The following is a 23,060-nucleotide window of genomic DNA, read 5'->3' on the forward strand; positions in this document are numbered from 1 at the left end:
AACACTTGGCATAATTTGAATAAATCTGGAAAACTTCATGCTCAGTGAATGCAAGCCAGCGGCCAAAGACCACATCCTGCATGATTCCATTTACATGGAACGGTTATACTACAAAAATATGCAGAGATTGAACTCAGCTGGTGGTTGTCAGGGGCTAGGCACAGAGGGAACCAGGGAATGATTGCAAATGTGTGCTGAGGTTCTTTCTGAGGGGATGACCATGTTCTGCCATTAAGTGGTGGCAATGGTTGTGCAATTCTGTGAATAGACCAAAAACCACAGCATTGGGCAAAAGAAAAAAAAATTACAAATTATAATTTCCACCTCAAACGAAAAACAATAGTCCCTGGTGACTCTCTTGAGGTGGATGGCCCCATTCCATGGGAAGGGTTGGGAACTGTAGGGTAGGGGTAGAGACCATGAACAAGAAGCCCATCATCTTTCTACCTTTGTAGATTCCATTCCAGCCGCCATATTGGTTGTTTCTGAGTTGAGCCTCTAAAGATCCCCCATGATCCGACGTAAAATAAACAAGAGTGCTATTGGTCAAACCTTCCATATCCAAAGTATCAAGGATCTGCCCTGCGAACAATATGTGCATTTGAGCAGGTCAAAATGGAGATTATCTTAAACCAAGATGTTCAGTGTATGTCTCAGCATTTTGGACATCTCCATGAGAACGAGTCTTGAGTATTCACAAATAATGGGAGTGAGTAGCAATAAAATCATGCTATCCCAAATATCACTGACTCAAGATGCATATACATCCTTAGATACACCCTATTCTGTTTCCAAAATGTTTTAGGCAATCTACAGAGTATAGACTACATAGGAAAAAATAGTAAAAGCTTAGAAAGGAGGCAAAAAAGAAAAAAGAGTATAGAGTCAACCATATTTCAATTAAACAAAGGGAAAGAGGGGAAAAAGGAGAGATCAAGAGGGTCTAGGAACAAGGCTGACAAGGGCATTGGCGATGTATGTCCATCCATGAAGAATGGTTTACAACTGTGGCTCCAAGTCTCTTATAATCACCTCAAAGGGAAATCTTACAGTTGACACAATTCACCATGTCTATGGGATTTTTTTTTTTTATTGGGATGGGAAAAATCATATTATTTTATTTCCAACAGGAGACAGAACTTACAATCTACTTTTTCATGAGGACCAAGTGTTGTGAAAGTTGACTGTGGTCTCAAGTAGATCCCGTTATTGGGTAAGTTTTATTTCGACCTCATCTGTGTCTTTATATTTAAACAGTATGTCTTTTGAGTTGGGTCTTGCTTTTTTCCTCCAGTCTGGTGACACTACATTTTCATGGGTTTGACTGAGCACAATGAAGACCATTTTTCCATCCTCTTAGCTTGAAATTAGCCATGTCCATATTATTTTTCTCTTTCTTTGTTCCATCTGTAGTTAAGCCATTTCTTTGTCTTCAGTTGCTGAAGACTTAAAATCTGTGGTTCTAGGAAATCCCCCTCCATCAATTAATCAATTTTTTTTTAGAACAGCTTTAGGTTTTATAAATAAGCTGAGTTGTAATGTCATCTATGAGCCAATACCGATAAACTATTATTAACTGAAGTCTGTAGTTTCTATGGCGGTTGGCTCTTGGTGGTGTACATTCTAGGGGTTTTGATAAATTCACAATACCATGTACCTAGTGTTATAGTACCAGACAAAATAGTTTCTCTTTCCTAAAAATCCCCTATCCTCCACCTATCTACACTTGGACCATGATTTTCATTTAAAGTTGTCATATTGTAGCTTGACTGAGTTTGAAACTCAATCAAGAGCCATCAATCTCAATCAAGGAGCACAGAGACACTGAAGCCATAGAGAAGACTCTTGACCTAGGTCTTAAGAATTCCTTATCTTGATGGACTTAGGGGGTTCTTAACTCTGTACTGTAGAATTTCAGACTTTATTATTCAATATGTATTGGATTACATATATCTGCATGTCTTTTATTCAAAAGATTTTCCCTCAAGTTGTGGCATGGTGAATTCTGTTTTAAACATGCCGTATTTGACATCATATAAAATAGCCTGTATTTTCCGGTGATTCTTAATCTTTTCCAACAAGGACCATAGTGGCAATGATGAGTGAGTCTGTCCTGAAGCTGCGCTGGGGACATGTTGTGACATCGATCTTTGCCTACCTATCTCCACCATTTTTGCCAACAATTTCCTCCAAGGTAATGTTTTCAATGGATTATTAAAATCATGTTTTCTCCTAAAATCTCTGATTCCCATTATGTTGCAGCTTCTAGCCCTCTGTGTCCACCAGCATGTCAACCCAAGGGCATCCAAGTCCTTGCTTGAGACTCAGGGGAGTCACTGTGTTTATATCCAATGTACCCACTGAAGAAATGTGCACTGTGTCATACCAGGCATCATTCCAAACCCAGGGGATGCACAGGGACAACAAAACAAGATAATCCTACCCATGGGGATTTTAATCTATGTTCTTCTGGGGAAAAATAAGAAATCGACCCACCTAAGACAGTGTGATGAGCAGAAAGAAAGCAGACACAGTTAATCTCATTGCATTCTCTATGTCCTTTCTTCCTGCTGTTTCGGGAGGAGCACCTGTCCCATTTTCACCAGGAAAAGGCACTTACCCACCATCCAGTCCATCTCTTCTGTGTTATCCCCGTATAGTCCATGCACGCTCTTCCCACGGAACGTCTCCGTAGTGATCAGAGGGGTGTGCACGTGTAGAAAGGAGACAAAGAGGAGGAAAGGTCTGTGCTTGTTCCTGAAAATAAATAACGGTGAATGGAGTTACTTTTACTTAAGGATGGATTGAGGTCCTAGAGACACAAAATAGAGATCCAGATTGTCATTTCCTTCAACAAGTCTATCTGCTACTCTTTAATGTGATGACTTTACCCTTCTAAAGTCTGTTGAAAAATTCACACTGATACTATACATGTTCCCCCCTCCCCCGAATTTTATCAATTTATAACTCTACATACTTCTGGCAAGTGAACGTAAGACGGAACCCTAGGCAACTGTCTGATCTGATGTTTACTTCAATTAGTTCGGTGTATGTTCCCATTTAGAACGTTAGCATACAGAATAAAGTGATTATTTCACATCTGGTTTTCTTTTTAATTGCTCTCAAGCAACAAAGTTTAGGATACGCCATGGTTATTTTAAAACACACTTTAAAAATGGCAAGTATTAGGTTATTAATTTCAATTTGATTGTGCCCCATCTAGGTGGTGCCTCATCTGTTCCTCTCTCCATCTTCGACAGTAATTATCAGCATCATTTCTGACCTCTGTTAGGCAAGCCCATGAAAAGAATGTTCTGGAATAGGATCACAACCTCATCTCCACCAGGTGAATTGGGGTTCTGTGGTGTCCGCCTCTTTACAGAAACACTTGGGGAGCATGGAACTGGCTCTGTGTGATGTAGTTTTATATCTTGCCCCTCTTAACTCTGACATAGTAAGTGCCTTTATTATTCAAATTTACATTTAGGATAGAGTTAGCAACGGGACAACTTAGTTCTGATGATAGAGCTTTACAAATATTTATATTTATTGTAAGTCTTCAGGTAATTCAGTTTGTTTTGTTAGTTAAATATGGTCCGAGGTGATCAGTAGCTGCTTACATAATGGGACTGGCTCCAGGGATTGGGAGACAACAGCAAATTTCAACCGCCCTGTCACCTGTTTCAATTGGCACCATCAACTTGGCTCAATGGAACAACATTTCTAACACATTTTACCAAAAATATCTTCCTGAGCCAGAATGAGTTCACCATTCCTATCTCCATTACAGAAAGAAAGTGGAAAGACTTTTTGAAATGCATTTTCATCATGGATCAGAGCACTAGGATGAAGCTAGCCCTTTGATGCTCACCTTTGGACAAAGGACGAGACCTCTTTGAGAACCAGAGGCATCATCCTTTGAAAGTGCATGGGCTGCTCCGTGATGGTGTGGTTTCTCATCAGAAAGCAGTCAGCATGAACAATCAGGACCCCTATGAAGCAGGAGGTCACAAAGAGCAAGATGGCGGCCATGGTTGACCAGATGACCGGTGTCCATGAGCCCGATGTCAGATGGGTGAGTTTCCCCACGGTCAGAGTGAGGGCAGCGAAGGCCATGATTTGGAAGCAGACGTGGAGTTTGTGCTCCATGCCTGCACGCTTCTCCGACAGTTCCCAGTGGACGCAATCTCCCATCATGGAAAACGGCATTCCGTAGAAATGGTCAAATCCGTGGCTGATGGGGTGGTGGCAGTGATCATTGGAAGAGTCACAGTTGAGGCCCAGATGCCATTTTCCTGAAAGGCAAAGAAGATTCCCATGTCACAACCGGCTGGTCATTGGGTAATAGGTATTGCAGGCTTGTCCTCTTCTAGATGTTCTGCCGCACGCACGAATGGGGTGGGGAAGTACAAAGATGTGGGTAGTGTTCACGGCTGTTTCAACCACAGCCTGGCTTAGCACTGTTTCAGAGCAGTGAGGCGCCGGTGTGGCAGCATTATGTGGTACGTTGTTTCCTGTGCTACTGGAACAAATTACCATTAGTGTGGTTCCTTCAAACAATAGGAATTTATGTTCCCACAGTTCTGAGGCTGGAAGCCCAGGATCAAGGTTTGACAGGACTGTGCTCCCTCTGTAGGCTCCTGGGGAGGATCTTTCCTGCCTCTTCTACTTCTGGGGGCACCAAGAGTTCCTTCACTTGTGGTCATATCCCTCCCACTCTGCTTCTGTGGCCCACACTGCCTTCCGCCCTTCTGTGTCATATATCCCTCTATGTCTGTCTTTCTTTTTTAATTTAATTTATTTTAATTTTCAGTGTTCCAAAATTTATTGTCTATGCACCATACCCAGTGCTCCATGCAATACATGCGCTCTGTAATACCCACCACCTGGTTCCCCAACCTCCCAACCCCCACCCCATCAAAACCCTCAGGTTGTTTTTCAGAGTCCACAGTCTCTCATAGTTCATCTCCCCTTTCAAATTCCCTCAACTCCCTTCTCCTCTCCATCTCCCAAATGTCCTCCATGTTATTTGTTATGCTCCACAAATAAGTGAAACCATATGATATTTGACTCTCTCTGCTTGACTTATTTCGCTCAGCATAATCTCTTCCAGTCCCGTCCATGTTGCTACAAAAGTTGGGTATTCATCCTTTCTGATGGAGACATAATACTCCATCGTGTATAGGGACCACATCTTCCTTATCCATTTGTCCATTGAAGGGCATCTTGGTTCTTAACACAGTTTGGCGACCGTGGCCATTGCTGCTATAAACATTGGGGTACAGATGGCTCTTCTTTTCACTACATCTGCATCTTTGGGGTAAATACCCAGTAGTGCAATTTCAGGGTCATAGGGAAGCTCTATTTTTAATTTCTTGAGGAGTCTCCACACTGTTCTCCAAAGTGGCTGCACTAACTTGCATTCCCACCAGGAGTGTAAGAGGGTTCCCCTTTCTCCACATCCTCTCCAACACACGTTGTTTCCTGTCTTGCTAATTTTGGCCATTCTAACTGGTGTCAGGTGGTATCTCCATGTGGTTTTGATATGAATCTCCCTGATGGCTAGTGATGATGAACATTTTGTCATGTGTCTGTTAGCCATTTGTACATCTTCTTTGGAGACGTGTGTGTTCATGTCTTTTGCCCATTTTTTGACATCTATGTCTGTCTTAAAAGGAGTCTTAACCTTGCATATAAAGCTCCCCTGGGTAATCCAGGAAAATCTCCTCATCTCAAGATCCTTCATTTAACAACATCTACAAAGACCGTTTCTCCATATAAGGTAATAATTTTTTAGCTTCTATTGTGTAGGACATGATATCTTTGGAGACTGTTATTCAATCTACTGTAGCTAAATTCGCAAAGGTCTGTGACTGAGCAGTAAGGAAGGCACAGAGTGCTCACATAGTTCTAGAAAACAATCTGCTGTTCTCAGTGTTGGTGAACAATTGCCTGACTCTGGAATTGTCCCTCTTTTTGTTAAAATGCTGTAATGGTAGTCAGGGTCATGGTCGGTCAGAGGTTCTACAGAGCACAGGTTTCAAGTTCAATCAACGGCAGATGCTTATCTTCCCCTTGTCACTAGTAGAGCATTGATAGAGACCTTTGTGTCTTCCCACCACCCCCAAATGGCCATCTCTCATCCAGAAAACTTTATGAGATTTTCCAAGAAGTGTTCCATGAGAATAGACTTCTATCTCAAAAAAATTATAAGTCTATTGCATTGGATATTCAGTGTATCAGCAAGTCTTGCTGTTTATGATCAGCAAATGTCACTGTTTAATAAAAATTATCACTGTACCATGATAGCAACAATGACAGCTTGGTCCCCTCTCAAGAAACGACTGTCCTTAATTGTGCTTCACTTTGTACATGACATGGTTTGTTGACATATAGAAAGATAAGCACGCTCTTTATAAAGCAGGGAAGTACTAAGCCCTATAGCCCCATTTCTGTGCAGAATTTAGGGAAAACATTACAGAAATTGTTGGTAACTTGTTGACATTAGAAAAAAATGTCCCTTTTTTTTTTTTTCCCCATCATGGTGCATCAGCAAATACTAGGAAATGCCAGGTGTTTCATTAAGCTTATTATCTTCAGCATCTACTTCACACAAGGCATTCTGGATACTTAGGTCATTCCTGCATTCATGGAGCTTTCTGCCTGGTGGACAATCCCACCACATCAAAATAATTTCATTCCCAAGGTTTCTGGTTGACTACACTCTCCATATAAAGGAAAGGTACTCAATACTTAAAAAATACACATACCTATTAGCCCAGTGGCATATCCTCTGTCTTTTAATATTTTTGCAAAAGTTGTCTCATTGGTTGGGAGCCCTCCAGATGCTCCGGTCCACTGAAGAACTCGATAACCATCACTGGAAACCATACCTTTGGGGAACCATTTTCAAAGAAAAGTTACCATCCGACAATGACACGTTAATAATAATGATAATGATAATAATGATGATTTTTTTCATTTAAAATATGCTGTGAAACATTAATTGAGAACTTAGCAAGAATAACTCTCTTGTAGAAGAACTATTCTGTGAAGGTTATAAACACAAGGAGAATTAAGTGAAAAAGGAAAGAGAATTAAAAATGGTTTTTATAATTGCACCAGACTCTTGATACAATCCAAAGATTTTCCAACTTATCTGGACTTTGGAATCATTTGGGGAGCTTGAAAATATTCTGAGACCTGGTTGTCAATCCAGAGCTTGTGATTTTATTTTATAAGATTTTAATAATTAATTAATTAATTAATTAATTATTTTAGGGAGAGAGGCAGGGGGAAAGGCAGAGGGTTGAGGGAGGAAGAGATACTCTCATGCAGACTCCAGACTGAAAGTGGGGTCCAACGGGGAGCTCAATCTTACGACCCTGAGACTGTGACCTGAGCTGAAACCAAGAGTCAGATGCTTAGCCAACTGAGCCAATCAGGTGCCTCCCCAGAGATTGTGATTGTAATTGGTTGGGGGGGGGGGGAATTTGGGATTTGGAATGGTTACAAAATGCCCCAGATGATCTATGTATGCTAACACAGTAGGGAGGCATGGATATAATTCACACTGACCCTGGTATCTTATGCAACTCGATTCACTCAATTATTCAAGTGTCTAAAAACATAGGTTAAATATTTTTCTAATGCTCTGGAGTATACAGCCAAGAACCACTAACTAGAAAGATGCTCTGTACCTCCTAGACTGATTTTCTGAATGCAGCTCAGTCTTAACTAGAGAAGATCTACTTGGCTCCAAGACTGAACATATCTCAACCATCATCCTCTGGGAACTTGGAGAATTCATTCTGAGATTTTCCAAAGCTTTGAGCATACATCTGGTTGAGTGGAAGAGGAGTGGAACATAAATTTACGTTATGTCAGAATTCGGTCTTCCCTGGGGTATGAGAAGATGCCAGGGACCCATACATAGGAGAGTCTGTGAGAGTCTGGTATGTCACATGGCCAGGGCAATCCCCAGTAATTCAAACACTAGTCCCCTAGTTTAAGTGTTTCTGTGAAGGTTTTTAAAGAAATGGTTAACATCTACAAATCTTTAACTAAAGGAGATAACCCTTGATATGGGGGTTCCTTATCTTTAGGGCCAAAGGGCAGAAGGATACCAAAGACATCACACAGACTTTTTTCAAACATTTGGTCCACTCCCTACTCAATCCCTCTGCCTGTGTCACGCATTACCTACAGGGCTCCATGGCTCTTGCTGGGTCTGATCTGATGGTAGAAATATGGAGGGATTACATTATTTTCTCCCCACTAGAGCAGTGGACCCATGCTTTAGTATCTCTAATACACGGATCGTGTTCTTCTTCTCCAGAGCCATGGTTAGACGTGAGAGAGGACAAACCTGATCGGAGAGGGTATCTGCCCGTTAGGAAAGCAGCCCTGCTTGGGGTGCACACTGATGCAGCTGCCACGTGCTGGGTAAGCATCACACCGTCCTCTGCGAGGCGGTCAATATTTGGCGTCCTACAGAGGGAAACATGAACAGTGTTATTCCTTTACAAATAAACACATAAGGTTTCCTACAAGCATATCTATGTATTTAATAGAAATTCGTATCATCAATGTCCAGAATAGCCAAGCTATGGAAAGAGCCCAGATGTTCACCAATAGATGAATGGATAAAGAAGATGTGGTCTATATATATACACAATGGAATATTACTCAGCCATCACAGAGAATGAAATCTTGCCATTTGCAATGATGCGGATGGAACTAGAGAGTATTATGCTAAGCCAGATAAGTCAATGAGAGGAAGACAACTATTATATGATCTCACTCATATATAGAATTTAAGAAATAGAGGATCAGAGGGCAAGGAAGGAAAAAATAAAACAAGATGAAATCAGAACAGAAGACAAACTGTAAGAGACACTTAAGTATACAAAACGAACTGAGGGTTGCTGGGGAGGTGTGCGTGGGAAGATGGAATAACTGGGTGATGGGCGTTAAGGAGGGCATGGGATGTGATGAGCGCGGGGTATTATATAAGACCGATGAATCACTGAGCTCTGCCTCAGAAACCAATAATGCATTATATGTTAATTAACTGAATTTAAATTTCCAAAAAGAAATAAAATCAGCCCATCATCCTTTAACCCATCAAAGTGTTCTTAGGAATGACCAAAAGGCAGTGGCAAAAATTTCAAATGTCATCTGTACCATTGAAGTAACATAAACTCAGTTCAATAATGTTTACTAAGTTTCTGAAACAAGCTACTGGTACAGAGACGGGCATAATGGGAAATCCAGAACTGAGAATCTCGGGTGGCTTCTCTAATGGGACTCATGAAAATTGTACTTCTCAGCACCAACATATTGTAGTGACGGTGGGATTCAGAGGCAGGTTCATGGTGTTGCCTAAGCTGGGTCTCCAAGGACAATTAGATTGTGATCTACGCGATGGGGTGAGCTCATTCTAAGAGAGATGGGTCAGCAATGACAGATAAGCGTGTCATATCTGGTGGTGATGGGGACATGGATTTGTCCATCAGAAGCAGAGCTTTTCAGCAGAGAGCGCTGAAGTCATGCATGAATGGATGGAGTTGGGCTGATGCGCAGAAGTGGAGCATGAGGAAACTCGGGTCATTGACTCTGATGCAACACCAACAATTTTTAAACATGCTCCATCTTGGACCATGCTGATGAAAACACGTCTAAAAGTGAAGTGATGAGTCACAGGTAGGATGAATCTGACCTGGGATGGGAAGAAGGAAGGGTTAGGGGGCATGAAAGGAAGTGTGAATCCCATCAAAGTTTGGATAGCACATATGGAGAGTGACACCCGTTGTCAATGGTGCCTTCATGGGGGTCCCAGATGAATGACTCTCAGAATCCTTGCCTGATGCTCTTGTTGCCATAGCAGCCAATGTCGCCAATGCCAAAATCATCTGCCATCAGAAGAAGGATATTTGGATGCCCACCAGATAAATTTCTGCAAGCCGAGGGCCTCACACCTAGAAGCATGCCGACCGTCACAGCCAGCCAGCTCCTGAAAGACAAGGTGCCGATGAACGCTTAACTCTGCTCTCCCATGTATTGTACGTGACTTCCATAGGTGGGACTTTTTTAGGCAAGTCCACATTTTAGGGGACTTTGATATTAGCATCACATTGTAGAATAGTTAAGTACATTCTTGGGCATTTGACTTTTTCTTAGTTGAAGACAACTCACGCTCTTGATGGTTTTATTTCAATGGTCAACACTTTTTTGGCATTTTAAGCCCTGGAGTCTGTTGTTAGGTCATTGCACCCATGATTAAGGAGAAACCTTATTTGGTTTCTTATTAGACATGGATCAGGTCCCCAGAATAGCTATAGTTCCTTCCCCTTTGCCTCTTTATCATTTTTCCTCAAATAAGTCAACTGTGTTGAACTTGGGTATCTGTGGCACTTGGTAGGCAGTTGGACCACTGACCAGAGCAAGACAGAGAAGAAAAGTCAGGGCGACAGCTTACCAATGCCAGCTGTTGGTTCTGAGTCTATTAAAAGTCTCCATATATTCTGGCATGAATGTGACTGACTTTTTTCATGATGGGAAGTGAGTCTTTTGAGGTTCCAGCCCAGAACAGAGACACTCGGTGGTGGCACGTCAGGAGGAATTGCCACAGAGCTTGGGGGCTTTCCCACCATCATCACTATCATAACCCCATAACCATGGCATCCAAGGAGCCCCTCCTCTCTCTTTGTATGGAAGCCACCTAGGGCTCATGCATACACAGCAGGATAAGAGTCCTGCCATCCCCAGTACCATGGAGTAAAGATGAGATCTGAGTCGTCGAATATCTGTAATATGGACTCTCTGGAAAACCGAACAGCTGGGTTTGGGAATAGGGAAACAGACTTCCTTCACAAGCTCCCAGATGGGGGTTGTGGATCACTGAGAGGAATCCCGAGTCCCCCGATCACTCCCCCAGATGCACCATCAATGACTAAGTGAACAAGACCACTGTGTCCACGCATCCTGACAAAGGGACAAAAAGAAACGTAGAAGCAGAAACAGAAGATCAAGGATCCCATGTAATCTTGTCTTACCAAGAGTGGTCCTGAGGTAACATGTCCTCTCCTGACTTTTATGGCCTGGAAGAAATAAAGAGGTCTATAATAACAAAGGCAGCAGACATGCCCTAATTCCATGCATAAAATACTAAGTATTTAGCCAAAGGGAGACGTTGGTTCTCTCCGATGATATCAACGAAACCTTAAAACAATGACCAAAAACTCATAAAAAGAATGGCCTTCCCCATTAAAAAGGCTTTTAAGATGCTGAACACCATGTTAAGAATCTAGAATGTATGACTTTCGAGGGCCAGACGATATGGTTTTGGATCTTTTTGTCCAGATGATCTCATCTGTCCCAACTGAAACTCTGTCCCCATTAAATACGAACTCCCCATCCCACCCCGCAACCCCTGGCTCAGACATTAAGGGAAAGTCAACTTTGGATTTCTGTGGGTCAGTGGCCTTAATCTGGCTCCGCCCTTGCAGTGACCTTGAAGACCTACTCACGAGTTGTTGGAAGAGATGTTGGCTTCCATGGTGGGGGGATGCTTCTGAGCCTGGGGGGCATCCAGCCCTCCCATGAGCGCCACCTTGCCCCATGTAAGCTGTTCTTGGGAGAGGCTAATGGACTCTGTGTCCTTTCAGTTCAGCCTGACCTTCCTGTATCCTTCATGTTCTATGGATGTCCGTCTTTGGCCACAGGTGGTACGGGGTTCTTTCCAAACTTCCTAGCCATTTCAGGTGATTTCTCACCCTTCTGCACACAGTATTCACTTCACCTTGAGGACAAGGCAATGAGTCTGTGGTCAACCAGATGGCTGTTACGTGCCGCTGGGACAGGGCAAAGCTTGTGCAGAGATAGACCTCATGGGATAGGTTCCTCTGTGGGCTGGATGCAGACAGCGCATTCAGCATTGGGAAGTTTCCACGTGTGATAAAGCCTGATGGGTTCCACCACTGGGCCGTGTCTAGCACCAAGACATGGCTGTTTATTTGCTTCACTTACTTCCAGGAAAGATTTTCATGAGGTGTGAACCTTCGAACTCCGTGCACATCTTGGTTTGCTGCTGGAGGGTGCATGATGTCACCCTTTGGGACGGTAGCTCTGTACTTTCTCTGGCATCCAAAGTGTTTAGCTTACATTAGGGTTTCCTCTTGGTGGTGCCCATTCTATGGGTTTGGACAAACATATAATGACATGGATCCACCATTATAGTGTCCTACAGAGTGGTTTCATGGCCCTAAAACCCCCCAGTGTGGCCCCTGTTTATCCCTCCTTGGCCCCAAACCCCAGAAACCACTTGTCTTTTAGTATCTACATAACTTTGCCTTTTCCAGCAGGTCCTAGAGCTCGAAGCTCCTAGAGTGTGCATTGTTGGTGAAGCCACTCCCCTCCTCTGCCAGAGAACTAGGATGTTGGGGATTCTGTCTACCTGACTTGCTTTTATACGTAGATGGTTTCGAACCACGTGTCTCAGAACGAGCAGAGGACGGAAGCTGGGAATGCTTTCTTTTCACACTATCCTTATGCAACCCACTCTTAGTTTGGTCCAGCTTATGGCTTTGGGCTACAGATCTTAAATCATGACCTCTTAGGGGGTCTGTATAAATATTTTTATTTACATATACTTATAAATTAAATAACACGTATACATCCTATGGTGATACACACATACAGAAAATATATATTATTACATGGTAATACATAATGTATCTGTAGTATTTAAAAATATATACAGTAGAGTATAAACTAGACATGGTCGTTTTGTGCAGCTGGGACAGGCATTTTATCTATTTATACATAAAATTTTGGGGTTTTGCCAGAAAAACCCAAAGGGGATGCTTCTGACTTTTCTGGGGGAAGGTGGCTGGTTGTGGCCGTCATATCTGGTTACCGTTGACAGTCTACATCTGAGAGCCAACGGCAACTGAAAACTCATATGAGGTTTCCTTACACCAAATATGAGTCTAGCTTCTAAATGATATGTTCTAACATATTTAGTTACATAGAGGAAGTGTGTATATATATATATTTTTGGAAATGAACTCAGCGGTTTATGGAACGCTGCCTACTTTTTTCTTCAGATTGACATCCTGTGAGCAGAGAAAACTTTAAGAAAACACAGTGGAGTGAAAGCAGAGAGTAGCATGGTGGCTTCCAGGGGGCTGGGTTGGAGGGGGTTGGAGAAGTGAGGTAGGGTTACGGGACTACCCTGCAACCAGAATAGGGCTAAGTTCTGGCAACCCAATGCACAACATAGCGCTCATCGCCAACGGCGCTCAAAGTGGCCCCTAGACCAGATCTTAATCTTTCTCAAAGCAAAAAAAAAAAAAAAAAAAAAAAAAAAGGAATGGTAAATATGTGACGTCCTGGAAAAGTTTGTTAGGACCTGTGTCGTAATCGCAAAGCAATTTCAGCATGTCTCAAATGCACAAGCTGTATCCGTCAAACTTAAACAAGGTTTTCGGTCACTTGGACCCCAGTTTTTTAAAAAAAGATAAGAGAAAACAGGCTGCGAGGCGTAATGTAGGGTTTGACCACCTTCCAGGCGGGGGAGCCTGCAGTCCTGCTCCCTGGCTGTCCTGTAGCCCCAGGGCAACACGCCTTCCTTTGCCACTCTGCCTTAGCCCCGTTCGGGAAACTCGCCGAGTTTCCCGTCTCCAGGATTCCTCCCACATCCAGTCCCCGCGCTTTGAGACCTGTAGGAACGTAGGCTCGTTCCATTTCCCCAGCCTCCGGATTATGTTTCTAGTTCATTCCGATCTGCATTGCTTTTTGAAATCACCCCGGGGAAGAGGGGGTTGGAAACGTGTCCCTGATGTTTTTGCTTTTCTTCTTCTTCTTTTTTTTTTTTTCCTTTTTGCAAAATCGCTTCTGCAAGATTGCTAGAGACTGCCTCCGAGGACTTGGTGTGCCCTGCAACGCGGCGTGCTTCTGGCACAGCTGCCCAGCATCCCTTGGACAGGCGGGGACCACCCTGCCGGGAGCCCCAGGACAGCCGCTTACCTGAATGGCTGGAGGTTGGAGGTTGGAGGTGAAGGGCTGGTTGTGCACGTCAGGGAGCAGCCTCTCCTTGCGGGGCCGGCGGCACTCACAGTCTGAGAGTCCCCAGGCCTGCCCGGTCCACTGCACGCATGTGCGTCCGGAACTGATTCACTCTTCAAAGCCACAGCCGGGAGGTGGCAGAAACAAGTTCGGTTGTCCAGAGAGAATGGACAGGGCAGTCGCCGGCGTCCGGATGCTACTGTAGTCCCCGGTTTCTACAGAAGAACTTCTGTTCTTCATTATAAAATGGAACCGTGCCAGAAGGAGCCGGGAGGACTCACGCTGGGAACACTGACTCATTCATGCCCGGGGAGGTGGAAACCTTTCTGACCTTTGTTCAACTCAGAGGGGTATTGGCTGGCTGTGCTCCAAAGTGGGAAAGCCGTTGCCTTCAAAAATGCCTCTTTGACAGTCCTCAAATTTTGTGGCTTCCCTACCTCCCCATCACTGGCCTCTGCCTCATAAATTAAAAAAAAGGGGGGGGGGCACAGAACACACCACGGCCTGTATCAACAAGCACGGTCCTATGCAAATAGCTTGGCCCCTCCCTAGCCCTATAACTGTATTTGGGAACTTCTGGATTTTAGGCCTTATGTGTCTGTTTGTTTCTTTTCTATTCACGAGGGAGCACGTTCCTTCCGCGGGCGGCAAGATGCACGTTTCAGGCAGCACACGATGCAAACCTGATCCTTTCCAAAGACTTTCCTAAATAAGACTTTTCTGAACTCTCTCCAGGGGCGGAATCCTATCCAAGGATCCATCCTCAAAGCCCTTTGTGCGTTCGGTTTTTTGTTTTGCTCTCTGTGGCCCGCGCTTGTCTGAGTTGGGATTGGAGGCTCATGCTTGGCGGATAACCATCTTACAAGTTCACGGCTTCAAAAATTCTTTGCAGATTTCTCAAATCAAAGGAAGGCGGGTAGGCGCTGTTCTGGTAGGGATTCACGGTTGCTCCAAGGCAGGTCTGCAGAAGGACGTTGGTGATGAAGGAAGACAGCTGGACTCCTGTTGTTTTTTCCTGAGTGTCAGCTAAGAGAAGCCAGGTCCTGCAGGGTCGGTGGCACAAGGAGGCTCTGGACCGAGACATACAGCTTCCTGGTCCTTCTCGTGGGAGCTGCTGGTTCTTTTTGTAGCTGAAGGAACAAATCCCTCAAGTGCTCTGTACACCGCCTGGGTTTAGCGCTTCTCAAGAAACCTACTTTTCCGCTGCCCTGAAACCAGGTCACTGTGTTTTTGGGTTTTGAGTCATTTGGGGGCTGTAAGGGGACATGGGACTGTGTGTCTATGGGGTGTTCGTGAATTCCTGGAGTCGTAGTTTACATTCTTCAACACCAGCCCAGATATCACACGGAGACTGCAGAATTGCCTTAAAGGCAAAACACGATCCCCATGGAAAAGGGTCTGTTTGCAGAGATTGCTCTGCATGGTGAGGGCTTGGAAGATCCCAAGATTAGAATGTCCTTGAAGGATGACCTCCTTTGCAAGGCTGAGCTCCTTGCTTGTAGCTCCAGAAATTATGGAGCCCTGGGTGAAGCTGTGTTGCTGGATGATGACCTGCCTGTCTTTTTCACAGTAATTCTCACGTGAATGTCTCTCCTTGTCCTTGCACACCTACCCCTATTTTCATACACAAAATAGGACTGTAATAAAGGGTACAAGAAAATGAGAAAATCCTATGATAGAGGCAATGCTTATATCCATCCATCTATCATCTATCCATCCATCCATCCATCCATCCATCCATCCATCCATCCATCCATCCACCTATCATATCTACCATCTATATCTATCAATCTATCTCTCCATCCATCCACCCATATATCATCTATCTACCCGCCCATCCATCTATCACCTTTCCACCCACCCATCCACCATCTATCTATCCCTCTATCATATATTTATCCAACCATCCATTCGTCTATCCACCCACCCATCCATTCACCCATCATCTATCTGTCCATCCATCCGACCATCCATCCAACCATCCAACCATCCATCCATCCATCCATCCATTCAACCATCCATCCATCCACCCAATCACTTATCCATCCATCCATCCATCCACCTGTCCACCTATCCATTTATCTATCATCTATCTATCCATCCATCCATCATCTCTTTACCCATCATCTATCTATTGATGTATACATCTATCATCTTTTCCTCCATCTACCTATCATATCTACCCATCTATCAGCCATCCATCCATCTATCCATCCATCCATCCATCCATCTATCCTATCTACCATCTATGTCTATCTATCCAACCATCCATCCATCTACCCATCTATCATCTATTGATCGATCCATCCAGCCATCATATGTACCTTCTATGTCTATCTATCCAACGATCCATCCATATGTCCACCCATCTATCATCTACCTGTCTACCCATCTACCTTCTAAGCACTTCTCCTATCATCTACTCCTGTAGGAGTGTGTCACCGAATCTTGCATACAGGCTGTCTCCATGCCATGATCTCCACCAAATGCAGCTAGCAATGGTCACCCTCCTCAGAGCTCTGTGTTGAGGCTTAAAGATGCAATACTTATAAGACACATTTAGACTGGAAGACAGAAGCAACTCTTGAAAGTTTGAGATAGAGTTTAAGATGTGGAAACGCACCTCAATGTAGGAACGCACCTCGATGTATCCCTTTGCTGTTTTGAAAACCTAACTGGAGTCAGTGGAGAATTTTTTTAACCTTTTAATTTTTAAATTATCCTGGCAGAAAACATATTTGAGTTAATTAAGTCCCCTTAATTATATATGTGTGTTTGGTGGCAGTTGAGCTCCAATGAAATATCCCTTTGCTAAATAAGTATGTGCCAGCTGTCCTGGTAGGTTATGCTTACCTATAAAGATAATTGACAGACTTGAGCGGTGCCCCCACCATGGTACTTAATAAACGTTTAATTATAATAATGAGTGCAGTCACTAGGAACTGTGACAGGAGCCTGGATACACAGGACCAGTGTCCCTAAATGCCAGAGCTGGAGAGACAACTTGTTTCCAGTAAGTAAAATATGTTAAGTTCATGTAATTCAATAGAAAATATGGGAAGTTAATGTAATTTCCGTTCGGCGTGCTTGAATTTTTAATGCTCAGCAAGGTGGAAAATGGAGGGTTGAGGATAGATTACTTGTAGTCTATATCCCTTGTGCTTTCTAGGATTTTATATAAATGGGATCAGGAATTATCCTATACTGCTTTGTGTGGCTTTTCTCACTCAGCATACTCAATTTGGAGATGCCTCAAGGTTGTTGACTGTATTATCAATAGTGGACTCATGATTGCTGGGTGGTACTCCATTGGATTTGGGACGTCCAGACTTGATTTATCCATTCACCTGTGAGCAGACACTTGCAAAATGTGGATTTTATGTGTTTAAGGGTATTTATGTTATTCCTAGGAAGACAAGTAAGTGGGCTAATCAAAGGTCATGGAGGTGGGTGACCTTTGCTTGGTTGTAAAATGACATAAAATCTATACAAGTAAGTTTACTTTAAAATCTATATTCCTTCCTTCCTTCTTTCTTTCCCTCCTTCCTTCCTCTCTCTCTGCTTTTCTCTCTTCCTTCCTCCCTTCCTTCTTCTCTTCTTCTCCTTCCTTCCTTCATTCCTTCTTCTTCTGTTTCTTTCTGCTATCTGTTATAATCCCTGAATGGGATAATGCGCTCATACCATTACAGTGACTCAGTCAATACCAAAATATTGAAAATCACAAGCTGACACAGGGCATAACAGTTTTGCTGATTTAGAAACCAGGATTCTGGTCTCTGAATTTACTTCATAATGGTTGTCATTTAATGTTTTACTAGTGGACTTTTTCCTAGTGGAAATCATATAGTGGAGAGATGGGTTTATCTCATCCAGCAGAAAATGTGGGTTTATATGAACTGTTAGGAGGAAAAAAGAGTATGTTTTTAGTAACAGATATTTAAATTTTTTCATGCTGTTGAGTATTCTCTTTTATATTTTATAATAATGATGTTGCAAGAGTCATTGAATAGGGGCACCTGGGTGATTCAGTCAGTTAAGCATCTGCCTTCAACTCAGGACACAATCTCAGGGTCTGTGATTGAGCCCTATGTCCAGCTTCCTGCTCAACGGGGAGTCTCCTTCTCCCTCTGCCTCTACCCCTCCTCCTTGCTCATGCTCTCTCTCGAGCTCTCTAATAAATAAATATTCAATAAATCTTTGAAAAAAAGAGTCATTGAATATCAGTCAATTTGGAGGAAGTTTGGGGAGATATGTGGATCTTTTTAGAAGTCTCTTAAGTGAAGAACCACAAGTCAACATATTAAATTCTTTCCAGCAGGAATTATTAAAATAAAGCAAGGAGAAAATTGCTACATTCAATTTTTATTCATATATTTAAGTTAAGGGGGGGGGGGGGGAATCACAGAGATTCTATTCTAAATCAACAACCTGGATGAGAAAATCAGAATCTTGCGTGATGAGTAAACAACATTTGAAATCATCCAAGAATGAGTTCCTACTGGTTCCGCAGAGCTGAGTGGAGCTCCACTCCACTCAGCGGAGCTCACCATGGAGACAGGATGATTTCATGCCCCAGGGGACACTTGGCGATGTGTGGAAATAATTGGGGTTGTTGTCTCTGGGGAGGGGGTGCTCCTGGCACGTGGTCTATGGAGACCAGAGATGCTGCTCCTCACCTGACAGTGTCCAGGATGTCCCACCCCAGAGAACCATTCAGCTCCAGATGCCCACAGTGCCACAACTGAGAGAACACAACCCAACCTGGATTTGACTGATTTCCCAACTCTGCCTCTTCTCTGCTCTTGTTAAGAACACAGATGGGAATTTCTGTCTTTAAGCATCTCCTCCGCTTTAGCTGCTTTGACTGGCCAGCTGTAGATGTTGGTTCTGAACACATAGCAAAGAAAGGAAGGAGATGCTTGGTTGAAAATAATGACCAACACTTTGCTCCATTTCAAGTATGGCAGGCTGAATTTTGCCCAGTTCTGCCTGGGTTGCAATCAAGTCCTTGAGTCGCTCGCCTACACATGGATTACCCCCATGAAGATAACATGCCGGTGCTCTGCTGGGCATCAAGCCACCATCATGGGTCCACTCTGTAAGTCGACTGTGGCTTTCGTTCTATAATTGCGTGATTTTCCAGGTGTGTAAGGGAAAGAAGGAACTTTTTGGAAGAACATACAGGCACTTCCGAGACTGGTCTCAGTGGCTAGAAGATTTTTTTTTTTTTAAGATTTTATTTATTTATTTGACAGAGAGAGATCACAAGTAGGCAGAGAAGCAGGCAGAGAGAGAGGAGGAAGCAGGCTCCCCGCGGAGCAGAGAGCCCGACACGGGGCTCGATCCCAGGACCCTGAGATCATGACCTGAGCCGAAGGCAGCGGCTCAATCCACTGAGCCACCCAGGCGCCCCTAGAAGATTTTTGTTAGTGAATATTAGTAGGGAGAATGTTTTAATTAGTGTAGAGGCTGCATTTGGCTTTATTAGTTGGCCCTAAGCTATACCCTAACCCCTAGAGCCCCCTGGATCCACAGAAGAGTGGGAGTAATCATAGTATTACTGTCCTTCCTCCAAAGCTTGAGGAGATAACATCCAGGTAGCATCATGGTGTCCTTGGATGAAAGGTCCCATAAAAGTAATTACTGTTTTGATTTCAGCTGCGGTTGAGGAATGCCTCCCAGAATTATACAGCTTTACCATCAAAGAGCCCCAAAAGATCAGTGAGTGCATCTTCCTTACTTTAAAGGAGATAGCATAGATTTCTGCACCATGAGTATATTTATCCCTTCCTCTTCAGCTTGATTTCAGATGGCTTCCTCCTGATTCTGTCGAAAAGCAAGGTTGCAATCAACACCCTTACCCCTCCCTTTTGCCTGCTGCCTCTGGAGTGAGAAGAATGGCACACCATGGTGTGCCATTGCTTATGATTTCTTAAAAAATTAATATTTAGTGGCAGTATACCCTCACAAAACTTTTACCAGCCAAGTGTGCAGGTAATTTTCTTAGAATCTTTCTTAAAAGTGTATTTGTTTCCTGGGCTGCTGTAACAAATGACCACAGACTGAGGGCTTACAGCAACATAAGTGTAACCTCCCCCAGTTCTGGAGACCAGAGTCTGAGATCCAGGTGGGGAAGGGCTGCTGAGATCCAGGTGGGGCAGCTCTGTGCTCCCTCCCGAACCTCTATGGGAGGGTCCTTCCTGCCTCCTCCAGCTTCTGGGGCTCCAGTCATCCCTGGGTTTATGGCCACACCCTTCCCATCTCTGGCTGTGTCCTCACATGGCTTCTTCTCTATGTTTGTCTCTCCTCTTCTGTCTCTTACAAGGACACCTTACTTGGATTTAGGGCCACCCTCATCCTCAATGGTGTCATCTCCAGATCCTTTATTTCATCACATCTGGAAATATCCTATTTGCATATAAGGCACCATCCCCAGTTTCTTCCATGTAACTACCTGATAATCTCTCTCTCACTAAAGTGTCCATGACTGATATGTTTTGCTATTTCTGGGTCATTGGGAGGTAACCTCTAAAGGTGAAAACATGAAAATGAGGAATTTTAAAGACTTTTTTCCCCCCAGCTTTGTTGAGATGGAATTGACACAGGACACGGTAAATTTAAGACATACAATGTGATGATTTGCTGTTGATATGTATTACAAAGTGATTACCCAAAACTGGCTAACTAACACATCAGTCACCTCACATAGTTGCATTTCCCCCCCATCATTTTGGAAGGTCCACACTACCATCCAAGGGTGCTGGTTTTGGAGTTTTGTTTCATTTTGACTTGATTTTTGACTGTCATTCTCCCTATGAAAGAATATAGTCCACACACATCTGCATTTGCATTTTTATCCATCTGAGGATGTAATTCTTTTGTTGGCTAATGTATTACCTGCCTTTTCAGTTAATAACATGACCTTATAGAGTAGGGTTTTGAGCAGTGTGTCTTTATTAGGTCCATAACTTTGAACATCTCTTCAAAGATAGCTAGGAAATAAAATCAATTTGGAAAACCACATTGATCTATGACACAAGTCTCATGCATTTACACACCTCCAGAAGCCCAAATATACATCACCAGTTTGCCCACCTTTAAAAAAACTCCTCTGTTAGGATGCCTGGGTGGCTCAGTGGGTTAAAGCCTCTGCCTTCGTCTCAGGTCATGATCTCAGGTTCTTGGGATTGAGCCCTGCGTCAGGTTCTCTGCTCAGGAGGGAGCCTGCTTCCCTTCCTCTCTCTCTCTGCCTGCCTCTCTGCCTACTTGTGATCTCTGTCAAATAAATAAATAAAACCTTTAAAAAAAAAAACTCCTCTGTTAAAATCTGGGTGTGGGGGGAGGCAGTGGAGAAAAGGGTTGTGCAGAATGGAGTAGAGAAGCTTCCTGGGTAAACACGTTATTCTTGATTTGATATGTATAATTCTTTGGGACAGTAGGAGCTCTGTGATAACTGATTTCCATCTATTTTATAAATAGCTTTTATTTCTAAAGTTCTTTAGAAAGAACTTTGCACAGTGACTAGGACCATCCGTGGTGAGTTTACCAATCTTGGGTTGGAGAGATATGTTCTTAGGAAATGAGGTGGATATGGCTACAATTGGTAAATTAAAAACAACAACAACATCATTCTTGCATCTTTCATGCAACCTTGGGAAATACTCGGTATCTTCAGTGAGCATGTACTAGAAATGCATTTTGGAAACTACTGGAAATTTACAGGAATGCCATCTAATGTGCGAGGCAATGGGGCTGAAGAGAGGAAACATTAGAGTATGGATTTTGGGGACGTCATTACGGCAACAAGTTGAATACACAAGTATTGATGGGGGTTCTGTGGGGCAGAGGCAATGGGAGGGTCAGCTTCACCAAGTGGCCCAGGAGAATCATCTCATCCAAGAGTCTTCCTGGAGGAAGACAAGGGAATTGGACACACACACACACACACACACACACACACACACACACACACGATTATAAGGAAGAGACCTTCTGAATGCCACATCTGCAGTTTACCAGCCTCTGTGAAAGTGTTCTAAGCTCTATGACCCCAGCTCCCTCTCCCATAAAACAAAAGAAGTGTCATAAAGCCTTTGAGGCAAGCAAGGTGAGGTATTTTAAGGATCCAAAGGGAACACTGGAGATGCCTTGGGGATGAAAAGCCCTATAAACTCTAGGGTGGTGTCATTAATCGTTATTATATACCATTTGCCTTGTGGGAAGTTTCCTCAGCCTACCAAGTATCACCAACTTGGAGCCATTTGGGGATCTTGTGCGGGGAGAACACAGGACTCTACCACTCTTTGGACTCTTATAAAAGGATCATAATTATAGCTGCTAACATGCCTTCTTGCACTCAAAGAGTTGGGCCAACATCGCCATACGTCCAAGGTGTTCATCTCTGTTTTTTTTTTTTTTTTTTTAAGGTGGACATTGCTTATCTACATTGGGGAGGAAAATGTTCCTTGTAGCTGTGTACCATACACACCGTATGCCTGGTACACATAGTTATGGAATGACTGCCCATTCGTCGACGACTGATGTATGTCAGTGACTTGCCATGAAGGGTTTTTGTTGTCAGATTCACATCATGTGTTGGAAATCTGCCGTGACATCTACCCAGAAATAACTGGGTGGTGTTCTTTGTCAGATTCTGTCTGGACGAACATGACTGCTTTGCAAATGAGCTGTGAAGGACTGATTGAGAGGTTGACCACATGAACAGGTTCTTTATTCCTCTGGATCGACCGCCTGGCTATGAGACAAATGTCAGCTCTAAGGCTCTTGTTTTTTTTTTCTTTTTCTTCCCTAGGGGAGCAGCACACAGAGTCATGAAGCAGCCTTTCTCTAACTGGTGAGTAGGTGACTTCGTAAACCATCCTTTTTCTCTGTATCCCAGACAGAAGGGTTCTCCATCCCGTGTTCCTCACCCGGGCTGATGTTTGGTCAACTGCATCAGCCCTGCACCTGCTACAGATAATGAGGGGTGT

General features: G+C 43.5%; 2 protein-coding genes and 2 long non-coding RNA genes across 5 annotated transcripts in view; 3 read left to right on the top strand and 1 right to left on the bottom strand.

The window, feature by feature from the left end:
• Positions 1-2,114, top strand: part of LOC123934880 — a 10,545-nt gene extending 8,431 nt beyond the window's left edge. The window contains exons 2-3 of the long non-coding RNA XR_006816839.1: positions 1,131-1,213; positions 2,083-2,114. This is a non-coding gene — a long non-coding RNA (uncharacterized LOC123934880). The remainder of the gene's footprint in view (positions 1-1,130; positions 1,214-2,082) is intronic.
• Positions 1-14,167, bottom strand: part of ARSL (arylsulfatase L) — a 20,123-nt gene extending 5,956 nt beyond the window's left edge. The window contains exons 1-8 of one of the 2 annotated variants that reach the window (XM_045995043.1): positions 14,032-14,167; positions 11,058-11,102; positions 9,866-10,015; positions 8,369-8,490; positions 6,771-6,893; positions 3,872-4,295; positions 2,621-2,757; positions 448-582 (exon numbers count right to left, since the gene is read on the bottom strand). In XM_045995043.1, coding sequence (XP_045850999.1) covers positions 448-582; positions 2,621-2,757; positions 3,872-4,295; positions 6,771-6,893; positions 8,369-8,490; positions 9,866-10,015; positions 11,058-11,080 — 1,114 coding nt within the window. In that variant the 5' untranslated portion in view covers positions 11,081-11,102; positions 14,032-14,167. The remainder of the gene's footprint in view (positions 1-447; positions 583-2,620; positions 2,758-3,871; positions 4,296-6,770; positions 6,894-8,368; positions 8,491-9,865; positions 10,016-11,057; positions 11,103-14,031) is intronic. The other variant, XM_045995045.1, reaches the window with a different exon arrangement.
• LOC123934879 lies at positions 2,127-3,904 on the top strand. Its single transcript, XR_006816838.1, has 3 exons — positions 2,127-2,194; positions 3,224-3,346; positions 3,791-3,904. It is a non-coding gene; the product is annotated as an uncharacterized LOC123934879 (long non-coding RNA).
• The window catches only part of ARSH (arylsulfatase family member H), a 34,362-nt gene continuing 19,708 nt past the window's right edge, over positions 8,407-23,060 (top strand). Inside the window, exons 1-2 of the mRNA XM_045995042.1 lie at positions 8,407-8,445; positions 22,883-22,924. Of these exons, the coding sequence (XP_045850998.1) occupies positions 8,426-8,445; positions 22,883-22,924 (62 nt within the window). The 5' untranslated portion in view covers positions 8,407-8,425. The remainder of the gene's footprint in view (positions 8,446-22,882; positions 22,925-23,060) is intronic.

The sequence above is a fragment of the Meles meles genome, chromosome X (assembly GCF_922984935.1).
Source record: "Meles meles chromosome X, mMelMel3.1 paternal haplotype, whole genome shotgun sequence".
NCBI classification, from domain to species: Eukaryota; Metazoa; Chordata; class Mammalia; order Carnivora; family Mustelidae; genus Meles; species Meles meles.